Here is an 18,065-nt window from a genome sequence, read left to right as displayed (position 1 = left end):
CAAGTACAATAGGTATAGATATAACCTATCATATGAGAAAAAACAATGTCAAAATAATATAAAAATTCTGATTTTCAATATAATAGAATCTTAACATTTTATGTAAATTGAATGTATTATTAGCTCAAACAGGAACAAAAACGTGTTACGGTAAAAATGTGAAAATAAATTGGATTATTTACTTAAAAAAATGATAAAATATTTGTATCTACTGCTGCCTCCACGACCCAACCTAATACACAATATCATATACGTGTTTTAACGTTATTAAATATCCAAACAATATCTAAATGAATGAAATAAAAATATTTGAATCATTAAAACAGTCATTAAACTTATTTTCATGTTTTACACCTTTTTTTTTTTAACCACAACATTTAGGAATAGTATGGAGTGTCTATTTAAGAATGGTTATGTAACAGCGGCTACCATTGGCCCGCTTCAAAATTCCAAATTTAAAATAGCGCTCTGATTGGTCCTTCTCCCCGGCTGGGGGCGGGTGTCAGGGGCGGGGCCTCCACCGAAGACAGGACGGCGGCCGTCAATACGTCGGACGCTCCTCAGAATTGTCGCGCCGCCAACCGGGGACTAGTAGGCTGGATTACACGACAACTTCCATGGAGCCGAGGCGCTGGAATGAATGAGAAAGTGTGGGGGAGACAGTCCGTTCGAGGGGGTGGAGATGCGCGCGTCTGAAGGGCGTCTACGATCGCTTTCTCCGCCGAACAGGTAGCGGTCAGTCAGTCAGTGAAGATCCCGCTTTTGTAATCCGTGACAGTCTCCCTGGACCCGCCGAGGACCCGAGCCAACACACGCCTGGCATGGATGCGGGGTCCGGACACTCGTTTTGGGGGACTTTTCTGGATTTGTAACAGGTAGGGTTGGTTGATGGTTAAGAGCGTGTAGCCACGGCAACAACCTGTCGTGCCTCGGCGTGTGTTGGACTGGAGGTGGCTGGAGAAGGAAGGGTGGTGCGTTCACATCCCTTCGTTTTTTATCATCCCTTCGTTTGTTCTCTCCTCTTCCAGCTCAGTCAACAACACCGTGATGTCACCTGACATTATTTTAAAGAAACAACCTGTAGAAACTCAATTAGTAAATTGAACATTAAATTGTGATGTTAAAAAATAATAAAATCTACTTTAAATCTTCTTTAAAAAATACACATCGTGTAGTTATTGAGTTATGATGGTTTTTGGTTTAGCTTTTCTTTTTTTTTTTTTTTTAACCACAATGAGTCTTTGATTTTACTCTTTCTTCAGCTGTCTTTCAAGTTATTTAACCATGTTTCTGTTACACCTTCTTGTTTACTCTTCTTATAAATGTTGTTCGTACTCTTAAGATAAGATAAGATTTTTTTTCCTATTTGTTCAGGCTTTTCCTTGATTTTCTGGAACTCCTGTTGTGTTATCAGTTGTATCTTGATCTTTAAAATATATACTTTATTGAATAATGTTTTGATTGTTTAAGCGCTTTGTGACCCTGGTCTGGAAAAGCGCTATACAAATAAAAAATACTTACTTACTTACTAACTTACTTTTTTAGTCCCTCAAAGGGGGAATTGAAAAGTAAAGAACATACTTTTTAAAACGATAACACAACATTTATTTTACAAGTTATAAATACTATTAACACCAAGTTCTGTTTGGTCTAAATATGATTATATAGTAAAATAATGACTTGGAAAAAAAGGTTTTATGGCAGAAAAATAGACTACAGTGGCAATAATAATGTAAATAAACGTTTTTAAAATAATTAATTATAAATTACACATATTGTGATGATCAAACTAACTTTTTTGTATCTTATAAGTTAAAAGCAATGTAACTTAAAGGTACAAAAAGAGGCTACTAGTCCAAACAAGTGTGTGCATATGTTCAACGATAATCACTATATCATCCGAAAACATCATCAGAAACACCTCTTATTGGAAGGATATTATCTTCTCCATATGTTCCAGTAATGTCAATTAAAGTTAGCTGTGTCAAGCAACGAAGCTTCAGTCTGATATATTTTTTAAAATCTGAAATATATGTGTCAAACTTGACCCACAAAAGCTTAAAACACAATGTAATACTAAATGCAAGGTGATACAATAACCTGTAACACTATGTTGTCCAACAGGCTGTTTTTCCAGAAAGCCTAAATAAAAAAACTTTGATAATGCACAGTACAATAAATATGCTAAAAATGGACTTCATTCATTTAAAAGGAGAGAGAAAGAATCTAGAACGTCATGAATGTGACAATTTGTACAAGCAGTGTTGCCTTCCATCTTTATTTGTCGATCTACGACTTGTATTAACAACCTGTGTTTAAGTTTTAAATAAAACTATATGGCAGGTTTGATTGCGTCGCTCTCCTCATGCTTGCATGTGTTCCATGAACTCTAGTTTTTATTCCATAATCTAAAACATACAGAGGTTAGTAATAACAATAATAATAAATGTTCGCAAATGTAATTAGTTTAGAATTTAAATTTCAAGGTTTTTCAAGTTGATTTCCTATTTGTTTCAGATTCACGCAGACATGACGAAAGAAGACGGAGTGGATTAGGATTTTTTTCATTTTTTTTTAAAATCTTTTCACCTCCACCGATGTGGACTCTAATGGACTTCTTCGTCTTCCGTCGGTTTGATATGAAATGATGGCGGCACGTTGGAGCGATTCACCGCAGGATCATGACGAAGACACGCAGAGAGCCACGACCGCGACCCGCGAGGTGAGACCCAGATCTGCCGCTGGGGGGCTTTTTTCGCTCTTATCTGGACGACCGTTGCTTTTAGTTGGTTGGAAGTCATCATCACTCTGAAAACATGTGACAAGCCTCGCGCTCCGAAAGGCACGAACGAGAGTGAGCTAAGTGTTGCTGCGCCTGACATCTGCCAGAGTCCGAGGTGACACGGTTCATTTTCCCCTCTGACAACTGTTTAAGTGCAAACGGCGCACAAAGAGACTCTTACATTCCCGGTGTTAATCTTCCAGAGTCTTTTATAGGTCTGGAGGCCAGACCCCCGGACGGAGGGCACATTGTGGATTTGAGCCACAAGTCTTGGGGAGCGTACAGTCAATGGTTACATCACTCTAATCATCTTCGTAGTCCAGCTTGATGCTTGGCCGGCCAGCGGTGGCATGTTTTGGATTAATCCATCATCAGAAAATGGTGTGTGTGTGTGTGTGTGTGTGTGTGTGTTCTGTAATCCTCTTAGTGTGTCGGAACCAGCTGAGGAATGACGACATAAATCTTTGTGAGGATGTAGTGAGGAGTTGACGGGGAAGTTGGGAGCTGCAGGTGGATGAGATGGAGTGATGCATTTTCATCATAATATCAGTTTCATGGATACTTCACCTTTAATTCCAACTTCACTCATTTTCTACTCACCCTCATGTCGACTCAGGGTTGGGATTATTTTCAGAGTAATCCGTTCCTTTTTTGGAGTTATAGACAAAATGTAAGCAACTGGCGCCCAGTGGACGAACGTCCTACTAAAAATACACTTAAAAACATCACCTCCATACTGATATGGATACGAGTGATATTAACCAGAAGTTCTCCGGGTACATTTTTGCTTCTAACTCTAGAAAAGGAAAGGAAATACTCTTAGTCGGCGTGAAGGTGAGTAGAAAATTAATGTGAAGTATGAATTCTGGGTGAATTTATAAGTAAAAAGACTTCAAATATTTGAATCCTTCTTGAAGACGATGTCGACTCTTTCTGACCAGAACTTTCTATTACTATTATTATCAATATTAATAGGAGCGTAAATGTTCTTCAAAACTCCGAACTTTTCAGGACTGAATCTCTAACCTTTCCTCTTGGCAGCAAGTGTAGGGTGCAGGTCAGGGCCAATGGCAGTTGAGATTGTCTGAAATAAAACCATGCAATCATTTGTAAAGGGAGGCTTAAAATGATTACATTTAAAAAATGCTCCATAGCTAACCACATTATAGCAAGTTAAAATAATAATAAAAAAAAAAAAAGTGTATATGGTAAAATTGAAATGAATAAAAAAATCTGTTCCACCATCAGGTATTGAAAATGCATAACATTCGAGTGATATTAAATAGTTGAATGAATATATAGAGTTATTTTATTTCCTCAGATAATACATTGTTCTGGATTTTTAGGGATAATCGAAAAGCACTGATTTAATCTAGTAACCCTAGAAGACAATAATCTCTTTTTTTTTCTCACTTGTGAAATGCTGGTACTATTGTTGACAACGAAAAGCATCTCTTGTCTCGTCACCTGACAGACGAGCATTAGCCTAGCAAGTCACCTGATCACTTCCATGCTCGGATATAGACTATATAAGACCTTTCTTTGTATGGTCCAGCCATAATTCAGGGTCAGGGTTAAGGAGCCTGACGCCGACACTTGGAAGTGCCTAAGATGTCTTTCTTCAACGAACTATAATATATCCATGATTTCACGAATGCCTGTCAAAGTTTAGTGACAGTGAAAAAGAAACCGGTTAATAGAATCACCTCTAGTTGATTCATCCGGACCCTCTCCCAAATATCATCCAGTTTTAAACAGATACGTGTTTGGTCTGGAGGCTGCAGCTGCTCCCCTGCTAACTGGTTATCTGTGTGACAGCAGGTCAAGTGAGGTTGTGAGCGTGTGCGCCGCCAAGATTCAGAGAGCAGCAGACTGTTGTGCATGTGGGGTGTTTTTCCCACTGTGGTGGGGGCAGCTGTTGCCTAAATTACTCCAGGGTCGCTGTCACAGATTTGGCGGTAGTGGTTCGTGTGTGTGTGTGTGTGTGTGTGTGTGCGGTGAGATTGCTTAAAGAAGAAACCCCGTGCGATATCCCTCATTAGTGAGGCGAGATGATGCAAACTTGAGGGGGGGTGCGGTAGGGGGGGGGTCTCGCCTGGGGTCTCCAGTCCCATTAGACACCAAGGGCCACACCAGCTGATGAGCAATGAGGCTTAAAGTCAGGGAGGGTATCTGTTTGTTTGTGCGCTGATTCATTCAATGAATCTTTTGGTGCACATTTAGTTTACATCTGACGGAGATGACACATCATTGTGTACTTTTACAACTTTTAAAACTTCCAGGCTGAAGATGAGTATTGGGTCGTAAAACACGTTCAAGTTCAAAGCTCACTTTTACTATTTAAAACATTGAAATATTAACCTATTTGGGGATATTGTTGTACGCTGTATTACTTATGATAAATATACCAGATGCAGACTTTATGTTGTGGTACATGATTCAATTTATTGTTAAGATATATACCGCACCTTATACTTTCAAATAGCCCCTAAACATTGCTTGGCTGTCTCCCCACACACAAGAGAAGGTGATTACAAAATGTTAAAAATATCTTTGTGCACTGTCTGAGCATCTTGTCAATGTACCAAGTACACACATGCAAGTACTGGTTTGTTTAAATGCGTTTTCAGACGTATAACAACAGTATATTAAGTATCCATTTAGTTCAAATCTCTACTTTTGGCAAAATGTTTACCATTATTCTGTATATACTGTGACCTGTCGTGGTCCATTACCTACATTCTAGTATTGGAAACCAAATAATGTGCTTTTGCAAATGTCCAGGTTTGTGCAGAATATAAATGATCCAGATAGAAGAGAGGCCACAGGCCAGCACAGGAAGGAAGATTTTCCGTGGAATACCTCAGAATACTCCCGGAGGAGCCGGGAGAACAATACTTCAGTTTTCTATATTTTAAATGAATTGATATAAAAGGTTGCACACGTCTGTCTTCAAAAGTTTAAAGGATCGTTTAACTTGGTTTGATACGGAGCGTATTCCGGACCGCCAAGGTACCCGACTGGTCAGAACATTAATTAATCCATGAAACGTGGAAAAATCTGCTGAGCAATCAATAGTGCAATTCTGCTCAAAAATGAGAGTCAATAATTGTATTAAAATGTGTTTTTTTTTTTTACCTTGAATTTAACTTCTAACGCCCGTCTTTTTTCTTGAAATCACATTTCTTATATACATCTGGATACATTATTCATATATTTTGTCCTTTAATAACAGAACTGAGCAAGCGAACGGTGAAACCACCCCCGGGTCATATTGATCGGATCAATAATTCATGGTGCCGTCGAAGCTCTAAAAATAGCCCCTCCCCTCTCTATAAACCCCTGCCCTTCTCTCTGTCTCTCCAGCACACACATGATTCCATGTCCTCTGTTCCCGTGTGTTTAAGCTGATGCTATATTTAACTCCCGTGGAATGACGAACACTCCGAGCGTCCAACAGGGAAAAAGACATCAGTGTGTTGGAAATGTCACCGTAGCTGCTATGATATGAGCTCATGCCGTTCATATATACAAGCATTTAAACAGAACCAACTTTTAAGGTTGTTTGCACTAGTCCAAGGCACAACGCATTCATTGATTTGTTATATGTTCCGTAAATAAGGGTGGAGAGTAGCAGAGACACAAGATGTACTGACTTGTTAACATAAACTTCTTAATACTGCTTTATAGCATACCATCCTATGAGGCATACTTTGAAATTTAAATTAATTTAGTTAAAGTTAAGTTTGTTTCTCATGCTGCCTGGCAGGGCTTCACGATATTGGAAATATGAGCGATATTCTATATTGGTGTCTTAAATTGCGATATCAATATTGATGCGATCATTTTTTCTTTCACCTAAAAATGTGGCTGTGTGTACGCGCAGGAGCGAGTACTGTAGGGGAGGACCTGGGTTTAGTGAAGGAAACTAATGCTATATTTTCCTTTCGTTTATTTCCGCGATAAGGTGCAGACATGATCAGAGAAGAATATCACTTATAAAGCTCAGTTTTAGCGGCAAACCCGATGCAATTCCCGCGACATCAGAGAGGAGCTGCCGGCGCGTCGCGATATCACTAACTCAAAAGTGAATCCCACCACCTTGAACTCACAGACATTACAGTTTATAAATGAACTGACGCTAACAACTTAGCTCATATTATTCGGCGACGATGGACAGGTTTACACTTGTTTGGAAGTTCTGCGATCTTATAAAAACTCTGAAAATGAACTCATAAGTTCGTCTTACTAGCAAGCTGCGCCGCACGGCTCACAGACAGACGAGACATAAACAACAATGAGACATAGAAGTAAAAAATTACAACTTTACAGAACATAACACTGATTGGACAAAGTGCGTATTTAAGAAATGCTTGATTTATAAATTAAAAAATGATAAATTATTGCACATGTTTTCGATATGCATATCGCACTTGCCATTTTATCGCGATATCGATATTTTTTCATGCAGCCCTGCTACCTGGTATGTACTTCTAATCATGTAGTTTGTGTGAGAATATATATAGAATCTGGAGAGTTTGTTTTAAGTTCTGTGAGGATGCACAATGTTGGTGAGAGCTAGATGACTTGTATGTGACTCTTATTAGCATATATTTGAAAAGCAAATGCTTCTCATGTGAGCCCCCCCCCCCCCCTCCCAGATTTTGGCAAATAAGCGTCTGCCCTGGACTTGACCCGTCGTCTGTCCCAGTATACACAGTCGTAGAGGATTAATCTGGTGGGAACGACAAACAGGGCTGTGTGGTTGGTCATTATATCTGTAAACTGACACAAGTTTGTTTTGGCATCAAAGACCTGCCGCTACATGTAGTTTGTTCTGGAAAAGCTGAAAAAGGGGAAGTGGCATGTTTGCTACTTCTGATTCCAGGTCACTAAAAATATGCCGTGCCTTTTATCTGTGGCTCTGGTTGTGGGGATGACATCCCCACCCAGCAGGGTACCGGCGCATGTCGTCCCCCGTTATTCTAAAATCCACCAACACATTGGATGCCATTATTCCTCAGTGGATGATGATTGATGGGTGGATTTAAAGATGGAGGATGGGAGGGAGCAGAGAAGGAGGGCATAGGGTCCACAGGCCGTTTAACCACTGGAAGGAAAATCCCTTTTTTCTGCTCCATCTGGTCAATGTCACTGGCTGTTCTGCATGAATACCCCCTCTATTTATCGCATAAAAAAAGAACACGGCGCGGATGAAAAATCAGATGGTGAGCTGTACTGAATGAAAGGGGTGTTAGAGTGATGTAAAACGAGTGTAGTTGTGAGGCTGAAGGACGTTTTTATGTGGACATTGAGACGACACTGCCCTGATCTAATGTAACAGTACTCCACAACTTTGTGTCCTGTATAGTGGTTGGAAATATTTGAACCATCCAAGAATTTTCCTGTGACAAACTGTGTTCGTTTTGCCTAAAGAATTGAACCCAAACAAGCCAGGTTTTGGTCTAAGGCCTGCCTCTGTGTGTTGGGTGTGTAAATATAGTTGTATATATGTGTGTTTTTGATGGTTTGCATTCAATAGATGTGGGGTTATTTGTTACTTCTGCCGATGAGGTTATATCTTGATCAAACCGATTGGTGTGCAGTGAATTTATATGAATGAAGGCTGGACCACTTTTAATGTAATTTACAGCAAAAATATTTCATATTTTAAAAGAAAATATTTAGGATTTCTGTGTAACAAATACACTGTGAAGTAAGAAACGGAAAAACTGGGAATCAATTTCAAATATTGGGATAATTACAACCATGCTTTTCCATGGTTAGCTGGTCATGCTCATTGTAGTGAATGTATTTCTTCATCCTATTTTATTTATACTATATTTATAAAATGAATTATTACTTTTTGTTACCACTAACCCATACCTAACGTACAACTTTGAGAGATGTATACCCTCTAAGAGAGGGTGAGAAGATCGGCAATCCAGGAATGTCTCAAAGTAAAACCACTACATAGCAGCGAGATAAGCTTATTGAGGTTGTTTGTGAATCTTGTCAGGATGCCAACTGGAGGTTCTAGGTGTTCCATACCCATTACAACGGAAGGGAAGAGTGTCGCTGTAGTCCTGTGTGGAGCATCCGTGTTGCCTCATGGATCAATTCTCCAGGCTGTACAACTTTCCCCTTCACACTGTCATTCAACATGCCACAGGCTCCATAATAATTGGCTTACATAACCTGCAGTCCAGCGCCCCCATGAAGGGACTTAAAACTGAATTCTACCTCAGCGGACAATAAAAACCAACAACATATGTGTTTGCAATAATCACAGTAGTTCCCCGCCGATGGTTGAACATTACATAACGAGGTGCTTTCGGGACATATCACGGCTTACAGTGTGGGCTCCGAGGTCTTGGCAGGAAGCCGCATTATTTCCTGTTCACGTCAGTGGTGGAAATGAACAAGGACACCGTGATGAAGGAGCGATTTCATGAATGGGGATCCATCAAATGGCTCGCAGTGCATGTTTCGGTAGTCCAGTTGGAAACATGGTGTTCACGAGAAGGTGGAATGTATGTTGGCGCTGTAGGTTCAGCTCAGACAGAAAAATAAATAATATTTTGAATAAAGTGGGCAAAAGCAAACAGCAGATCCCAATGTAAACAGAAGCAGTAGAGTAGTTGCTGCTGCTGATGTAATCATACATCTCTTTGTTGCTGTTTCATTATCTCCTTCATTGATGCTTGCACATGATGGCAGAATAACGACTTTAATTTCACTCTCTCTTCATGCTGTGAAATTAGTCAGTATCTGGAAATATGGATACTTCTTGATACTGTGCTTTTTCCTGGTTGCTACTTCTTAACATACTTCCTGGTTGCCTGTTTTAAAGGGGTACACAACTGGGAAGATGCCACTGACAAACTAAATATACACGAAGAACTGATATCTTTTCAGGAAAGGGAACACCTACTTTTCTTTGGCAGAGTATGACTGGGAAATATATAAAATGTATTCCATTGATTTCGTAACTAATTGTTAAATCAAATGTGTAACTATGGATGAGTTAACTTGGATGGAAAAAAAAACGGACAACCCTCTTAAACTCCTGTGGTTCTTTGTGGACAGAACATTTATTGACGACTGTATTTGAGTATTTGTTCCATTTTAAGTCAGTAATTCCAACAGGCTCAGAAAATCTTTGAATTATCGTGTATGGCAATGGAAATCGATCCAGCCAGAAACGCACTAATGGCCATAAATGCATTCGGTAGTAAATGACGTGACTCGTACGTCAGTGACATCAACACACACCATGTGACTTTCCATGGATTTACTTGTTTCGCTCCCAAGTTATCGTCTATTTACTGTCCGAGTATGCACTCTGCAGTGAAAGCGTGCGGATGTGTGTGTCCGGCGGGAGCGGCATGAGATCTATAACCCTGGATTGATTGGATTATCCTGTTGTGGTCGGGTGGGTGGGCTTCAGGGCTGCAGCTGTACACACAACACTGAATGATGTCACGGTTTTATTGTGGCTTTCAAGGATTCTTGAGCTATAACTACATGAATTATTCTGGACTAGTTGTCTAGATTTTTATCAAAACCATGAACATTTGGCAAGATGTCATCTCCAAACCTTTCTGTGGTTATGTGAAGATAAGATCTCGAGAAGCAATAGAAACGTTTAGCTCTTTCCAAGAAGTAGTTTGCATTGTTACACGATGACCCACATCATATTATTGAATGTGTTGATGTACTGCCCATGCTTCAAGGTCCTCTGGAGCTGTGTAACAGTCATCTGTAATTATAAGTTGGCTAAAACCTTTCGTCTTGAGTGTTGAAACGTAGGAATGTCGGTGACTTCTCGCAACTGAAGTGCAGATGTTGCCGAGAACCACAAAAGTTGAACTAAGTTCTCCTTCTTAGAAGTGTGACTTTCATTTTAAAGTGTTTCTCTGTTAATCTTCAGGACACCCATCTCAGATCTCAGAGATCTTCCCTTTTTCTTTACACTAAATGTGGCTCACCTTGTTCAACCCCAGTCCTAATGGGAGTAAAAATGATTCATTATTCAAGGATAAGAACATTTTCTACAGGATTTTGTTCGTACTACGACTATAATCCCGTTAACCAAGTCTTAGAATGGTAACAGAGCTTACAGGCTCTATCCACAGATCGGGCAAATGAGGACTTCATGATCAGCCCATTTATGCTTAAACTCCCATAAAAGTCTTTCAACTGTTTAAGGTTGTGTGAGGTTAGGTGTTGACTTATGTAACCTACGTTTTCTAACCAAGGTTGTGATATTTATTTCGGGGTCTTGGAATCATTTCAAGAGATTATACACTTGAGGAAACTAAGGGAATAATTGTGTTGCAGACTGTGCCTTATAAAAAACCACTGTCGATGACCTGTGAGGGGCATATTAAACCATTTATTTAGTGATTTTTATATTCAATTAATACTCTCAATACTGTTCTGTGTGTATGTATATATTCTTCAAATGTCGACAAAATTGGTGTAGGGAACACAATAAGCCAAAAAGTAAAAGTTCTAAATAAAATAGTTTAGTCGCTTTCAGAAACTGAAACAATCCTTTAACTATAACCTCATGGAGCCAAATTAATATGTTCAATGGGCCCTTAGCTACACTAATGTGTAAGAGCCTTCGAGAGTTTCCATGATTACCAAATTGTCACTCCATGTTACTAGTTGCTGTCGACCTACCATTAGCAATTTACCTTTTTTTTTTTTAAGCTGGCAGTTCCTGTAACTTGGGCTAATAAATATGCTACTATGAAATGCTATACATTATAGCATTTTAATGCACTTGATGTTACAGTCCAACTCCAACAAGAGCTCCTTAAGTAGTGTATCGTGGTGTGTTGCATGGAGGGAGTGACTCTCCTCTCAATGGTTTGTTGACTGTCTGGTGGGGCCCAGGTTTGTCTGGCTTGGTGGGACTATGCTGACCTTTATCAACAGGCAATGCTGCCCCTTGACCTGACCAAAGATGGTGGGTGGCTGTGTCGACACGTCATTCAAGTTGTCTCAGATCCTTCAAATGTAGTGCAGAGACAGAGGACTGATTCAACAAATTGACTCTTTGAGACTCGATACTACAGGATATCTTCAAGTAACTGCAAAGTGAAAGAAGGTCACTTCCCGGTACTTAACATTTTTACCCTTTTATCAATGGAGTTATAAACAGTTGTTATGGGTTTGTTCATGGCGGTAGAAATTGGTTGTAAAAATGTGCTGTGAATGCCTGTTTCGTGCCTTTTCCCGAGATAAATCACATTTTGAATATCAAGCCATAATATCAATTAAATATAATTTTAATATTAATCAACAGTTAAATTTTGGTTTTAGTTGAAATAGGGACAAAATACAAACCCTGGGTTTTTAAATTTTATAACATAGTTAGAATAAAAATAAATGCTTAAACAAATAGAAAAACACAACTATTTAACTTTTTTTCCCAAGTTTCTGACAAGTGAAACATTATTTTAAGTGAAGTGCTTCACAAAACTTGATCACAGATGTATAAATGTATGGTCTTACTGCTGAGGTGACGCATGTCAAATTCTCTTATTTAGCAATAGCATCGTCAACAAATGGTTAAAATGATACTTTTTTTTTTTTACCTCTTTACATTATTCTTATTTATATATTTGTGAAAAGAAATAATTCTTTCAAAGTTTTTTTCATCAGGTCTGATTATGAAAATAAAGGCGATGAAAGAAGCTTTTGAGCAAACAAATGGGGTATATGGATAACCAAATTGTTGAAAATTTCATACGATGTGACGTGAAGCTGCAGCAACTTCTGTTGTATGGCTGCTTCCTTTCAAAGATCTGTTCCGGTGACTCTTCAGATGATAACTTTAGCTCTATTCCATTCAAGATTTAAGTAGCGATAGTTACCTGCTTTTGTCCACGGAAGGTGCGAATCTCTTCCTCTGAGCCTGCAGTGCTCGCCTACGAGGACGGAATTGAGGATCTGCCGCAGGGACGGGCACAGGGAGGCACGAACAGGACGGCGGCGCTGCAACAACAAATCTTTAAGGACGGTCCTCAATCGGGTTGCAGACTTCTCTAACCAGTCAGCTAGGTAACCATAGTGATTTCCGCACATACGTGTTGACAACCGTAGGAAACCTTCAGTCCTGGTCTGTTGGTCTTATTTTTGGCACGTGCGACTCCCCGGGTTCCTTTAAGCATTCAAAAGCAGAATCTTAGTAGTCTGAGGTGTACGGAGTTGCACCCTCATGCCTCCTCCCATCCTGCCGAGGCATAATCGCGGAGCCTCTCCGTCAGCATGTAGCCTTCAGACGGGCTCTACACACCTAAGAAGAAGCATCTTTTCGCTCCACTATGTCTGGTGTTAAAATTCTGGACTGCATGATGAACAGTAACTGGAGGCTCATCTGTGATCTGTACTGTGCCTGGAGCAACCAGGTCAGTTTTTCACTTTGGATGCTGCACTTATTTAAAGATGCGTTTCTTATTTTAGTATCTATTTTTAGCTGTAAGGTCCAACATTTTAACTTGGATTTAAAATACATTTGTTATGTTATGTATTCTCTGCGTGTTCAATCATTAGTACATTCACATGTAAGAAACGACTATTCCGAACAACACTGATGATGTTAATCCATATTTTGCGCTGCTGAGTTGTTCATTATTTTTGCTTGACCAGGAGAATGTTGAAGCACTTTATATCGAATATTATGTTTGTGTATTTTCTGATTTTCTTATTGATCCGCCAATTTCCGGAATAATGTCTTTTTTTCAAATCTTTTTATTTTTTTATAACTAATTTGGACTGTGTTTTGATTGATTTTACTTTACTTGAAATTGTGATCAACCTTTTCTTCTATAAGATCGAACGTTTATCCTTCCATGTTTATCAGGGCACTCCTTCCACCATCGCTCAGTGATATAAACCATCTTGTAACGGTTTTGGTAGACATGATGGTCGGGAATGATAGCAAAATATTATTTTATATTGTTATTCCTGAAAGAAAAAAATTATTACATTTTGGGTTTGGTTCTGGAGTACCACTGGATTTGGCTTGATTTTTTTTTTTAAGGAGTCATTATTCACTTGTATGTCTTCTGTCAGTGGAAGAAGAAGCTTTTAAGACCTCACATAAGAACAAGCGACACTAAAAGGTTAGAAAATGCAGTGACATTTGAACAAAGACCTGTAGCCTTAATATGTGTTAGCAGGCAGTTGAATAATGTATGAATTTCTGATATGGTTCCACTTTGATCATTTTGGAGAAGCTTCCCTGCGGACAAATAAACAACCCACTAGATAAATGCCCCCCTTGATTCTATTAAAATCTAAAATCCGGGTGAATGGTATTTTTAAACCATACTTGTTATATAATGTATTGGTTCAAAAACATTTAATATAGCTTTGTAATGTTTTTACGGAACTATTAATTACATTTGAATTTTTGCATTTTAAAAGATGTCGTTTTCATCCGCCCCGTCTGATGTGATAGAAAAAATGGGCGTGAATATGAGAAGCTTGAACCTGATGTCAATATTCGATGACGTCTTCAAAACTAGTTTTGTAATCGTCAAAAGTGTGCGCAATATTTTTATTTACTCCAGCACCAATTTTTTTCATACTCATTTTATATGATTGACACTTTTCTATAAATATACTCTTATAACAAAAATAGAATCACAATAAGGGTCAGATATTTGTCTTATCAAAGTTCAATGGCACACAGCTGTTATCTCTGGTACAATTAGCAGATATGAAATATCACAGCAAATAAATGGGTATAAATCAACATCTCTTCCACTAAAATAACAACCAAACATGCCTAGATGTATATAAAAGCTTAACTAACACAGAGAAGGTTTCACTTCAGGGTGATATAAAGCTGTGTTTCTAGCAGAGATTTAAGCATATCTGCAGAAGGAATAGACTTTACTTGCAACAGCTGATATATGAAAATATGGTAAAGAATTAAACATCAAACTTATAGTCACAGACTTCTAATATCATGACAGTTATTGAGCAGAAGCAGCCCACGGCCGTTACTGCATCTCTGAAGTGAAAAATATTCACAATATATTTTACGCGTCATAAGTCTCTTTTAGGTATCGTATCGATGATGATGATTACATTAAACAGACCAAGCAGTGGGAAGTCACGAGAGTTACCTGAACTCCACTGTGTATTTTTCATTTTTAGAGTATCTGAACAGAATATTTCTGGTAAACTCATGTTGTAAAGGTCTGTAGCTACACACTTACTACACATTTCGTTAACGTTTTTTTATTCGCTTTATTTTATTATTGTTGCTGTTATTATTAATATTAGTATTATTTTAATTTAAGAGTAATGAAGTTTGAAAAGCATTTTGCCTTTTTACACACTTTACTGCATAGGTTTCTGTTTGCTATGATCATAAATGTTTACTCTTGATCTCATTATATTTTGTCCCTATATGTGTTGTTTCTTTTACATTTACTAAATTAAAATTTCCTTTTTTTCATGAATTGTGTCGATCATTTTTTCAAAAACTTTGTGAAATTTTTACTTCTTTACAAATCTTTTCATTCTCATGAGGTAATCATATCTTGTTTCTGAATTTTTTTTCATTTTTTATTTCAGAATTTTCTTTTTTCTTTTTCTAAAATATGATAATCAATACATATAAAGTTATTTCACTTATTAGGATTGGAACCTATCCCTGCTTCTTGGGAAAAGCTGTGGGAATGTCCTAAATTGGACAGAGACAAACAACCAGTCAAACACACGCTCTTTATGTTTTTGGGCTATTGGAGGAAACCAGAGTGTCCAGAGGATGCAGGTTGCCTCAAGATGGAAGCAAACCATCAACCTTTGTCTTACTCGATTCAACATCCATGTTGCAAATGTAAATCATAACACTCCCCTTGTTTTTTGAGTCGTTCTGTTGTCGGGAGGTTTCCAGGAAAGGCATCCCTGACATCCCCAGTATTAATAGCAGCCATTCATTCAGCAGTGCCACGTGGAACTGGAGACGATGGTGCGCTCGGCATGTTGACCTCGGATTGTCCTGGCTCTTGTTGCCTCGTCCATCCTTGAGTAGCTGCGCTTTAATGCTTTCACAAATGTGTGCTATTCAATTGGTAGTCACGTCCTCCAACCCAGTCATGTCCCTGTAAGCCCTGTCATGTTGATTTAAGGAATTCTGAAATTATGTTGACGGCAAACTATGATCGAGTTACAGTGAGAAATTAAATTAGTTTAATGTTCTCCGACCTCATCAAGGTCCAAACAACTGATTGAAAGCACAAGAGCCAGTGACTTACGATAATTTAAAGCTTTTTGTTTTATTAAAGGTCAACTAATGTCAAACTCCAACTCTGCTGACTTACTCACATGTTTAAAATACTGTATTCTTTGTTTATACTACCAGTACCTTGGAGATGGGGACTTCTGAGAATTGATGACAATTGGTGACAAACCCTGTTGCTTGAGCAATCATTGCAAAGTTGGTGTGGTTATGGTAAACAAGATTTTATCTCCAGAAAAACGAAATGATTTTGTACAAACAGACAAATACTGATGAGTACAAAAGAAGTCCAAGATCTACTTAAGAATTACTTAAATCAACACATTAGTTGAACTTTGAAGAAACATCCTTCCACATTTTCGGTTAGGAGTCACCTTTGTAAGTCCTCAACCTTTTTCAATTGATAATCTTTAAGCACTAGTAGTCCATATACGCTTCTCATGAGGGGCTATGTTGCACAACAAACACAAAACACAACAATTGAACATAGCCAGTTATTAAACAAGAGATTGTTCTCATTTCACATAAATGCAGAATGACCCAGTTTTTAAGGTGTCCTTGAACACATCACAATTTTAGTTACAAATATTGTAACTTCTTAGTGATTTCTCCTGTATATGTGTCCGGACATCTGTCCTCCATAACTTTGTCTATATAGCTCTTCACAGGCTTCTTCGATATTCTCGTTTCCGATCTTTTCTTTTCTACTAGAGCGTCGTAAGTAGCATCAATTTAAATCCGCTCTAGCTTGCTAGAGATCCACAGCAGTGTTGATGGCATGAGTTGATTATCTGGCGTGTAAGGAACAATTCTGTAAATAAATGTTTAATTTAAGTAAAATCTAAATGGTCATTCACTCATTACAAAGAGTCGTTGACTGTTGGAAGGAATTGGATCATTCTGGCGCAAGTTCAAAGATGTTAAATTAGATTCATTTTTATGTGGATGTCCTGTGACATACTGAGTTCTTTGTGTCGTCTGAGCCCATATGTACCAAAGTCGGCACTCCCGCTCATCTCTGACATGCTGTTTTGGCTTTTTCACTGGAAAGTCGCACAGGCAGCTCATTGTTGCCCTTTTTTCCTTCGCTCCCCTTTTTCATTTGGCCCTGAAATTCCTGATGTGAGGAGTAAAAACCTCCGTGTGGAGCAATGTGGCAACTGCTGCTCTCTGGCATTCCCCCGTCCTCTTGATTCAATTTTAGCACGCTGAAAATTGTTCGCATCCCAAAGCGAACTGATAGCCCTCTGTTTCCTAGAGTGCTTGTCTGCCCCGCTGAAAACGGCCTTTTGTGTTCCCTGTAGAGTGACACCGAGGGCTCATGAAATATTTACAGACTAACACCTGGTCTTAGCCGCGACGAAAGACCGTCAATAACAAAGCCGCTGGTAATATGATGTCACTTGAAACTGATGTACAAACACAGAAATGCCTTACGACACACTTGCAAAACTTCTGTTGCCAGATCACATAGTAATTTCACATAGACTGCAAGACCCTTAAGTACCTAAAGTAAAGTTGGGTGAAACTCATCAGATATTAATTTAAGGAATACCAGCTGAGCGACGATACATGTTGCTCTCAAATTAACTTCTGACGGATTGTGAATCATTTAAAAATGTATGTACTATACCTAAAATACCAGAACTGTGGTTGAAAAAGTACACTACTAATTGAAACTGGTTTGTTAATTCTAAAGCAAGCCTTAAAAACCTGTGTTTAGTCTTTGCTGGAGCTGCCCTCTGCTTCGTTGTGAGGTGTTTCAACATGACAGTCGGGTCAGACTGGATCGTGTACGTATGACACGATGACCTCACTCTGTCAGAACCCTCAAAGAGGAATCCTGCATTAATAATTCATAGGCAGGCAAACCAATTAAACCAAGTCGTGCACTCGTCTGAACGGTTCGAGACCTCGGGGATCCTAATGGTTGCACCTGCTCTCTGGATCTGATGGGTGGTTGGAGGTGACAGTGTTTGTCTTTGTTTCAGGGTTAGTGGGGGCGTGGGA

General features: G+C 38.8%; 1 protein-coding gene across 1 annotated transcript in view; it reads left to right on the top strand.

Moving 5' to 3' along the window:
• Nucleotides 1–584: 584 nt before the first annotated feature.
• arhgap21a (Rho GTPase activating protein 21a) overlaps nucleotides 585–18,065 on the top strand; it is an 85,703-nt gene continuing 68,222 nt past the window's right edge. Inside the window, exons 1-2 of the mRNA XM_087789428.1 lie at nucleotides 585–875; nucleotides 2,518–2,722. Coding sequence (XP_087645554.1) covers nucleotides 2,645–2,722 — 78 coding nt within the window. The 5' untranslated portion in view covers nucleotides 585–875; nucleotides 2,518–2,644. The remainder of the gene's footprint in view (nucleotides 876–2,517; nucleotides 2,723–18,065) is intronic.

This window comes from Callionymus lyra, chromosome 4 (genome assembly GCF_982586985.1).
Source record: "Callionymus lyra chromosome 4, fCalLyr1.hap1.1, whole genome shotgun sequence".
NCBI lineage: Eukaryota > Metazoa > Chordata > Actinopteri > Syngnathiformes > Callionymidae > Callionymus > Callionymus lyra.
The sequence above is the reverse complement of the archived record's forward strand: the minus strand, read 5'-3'. Positions and strand labels throughout refer to the sequence as shown.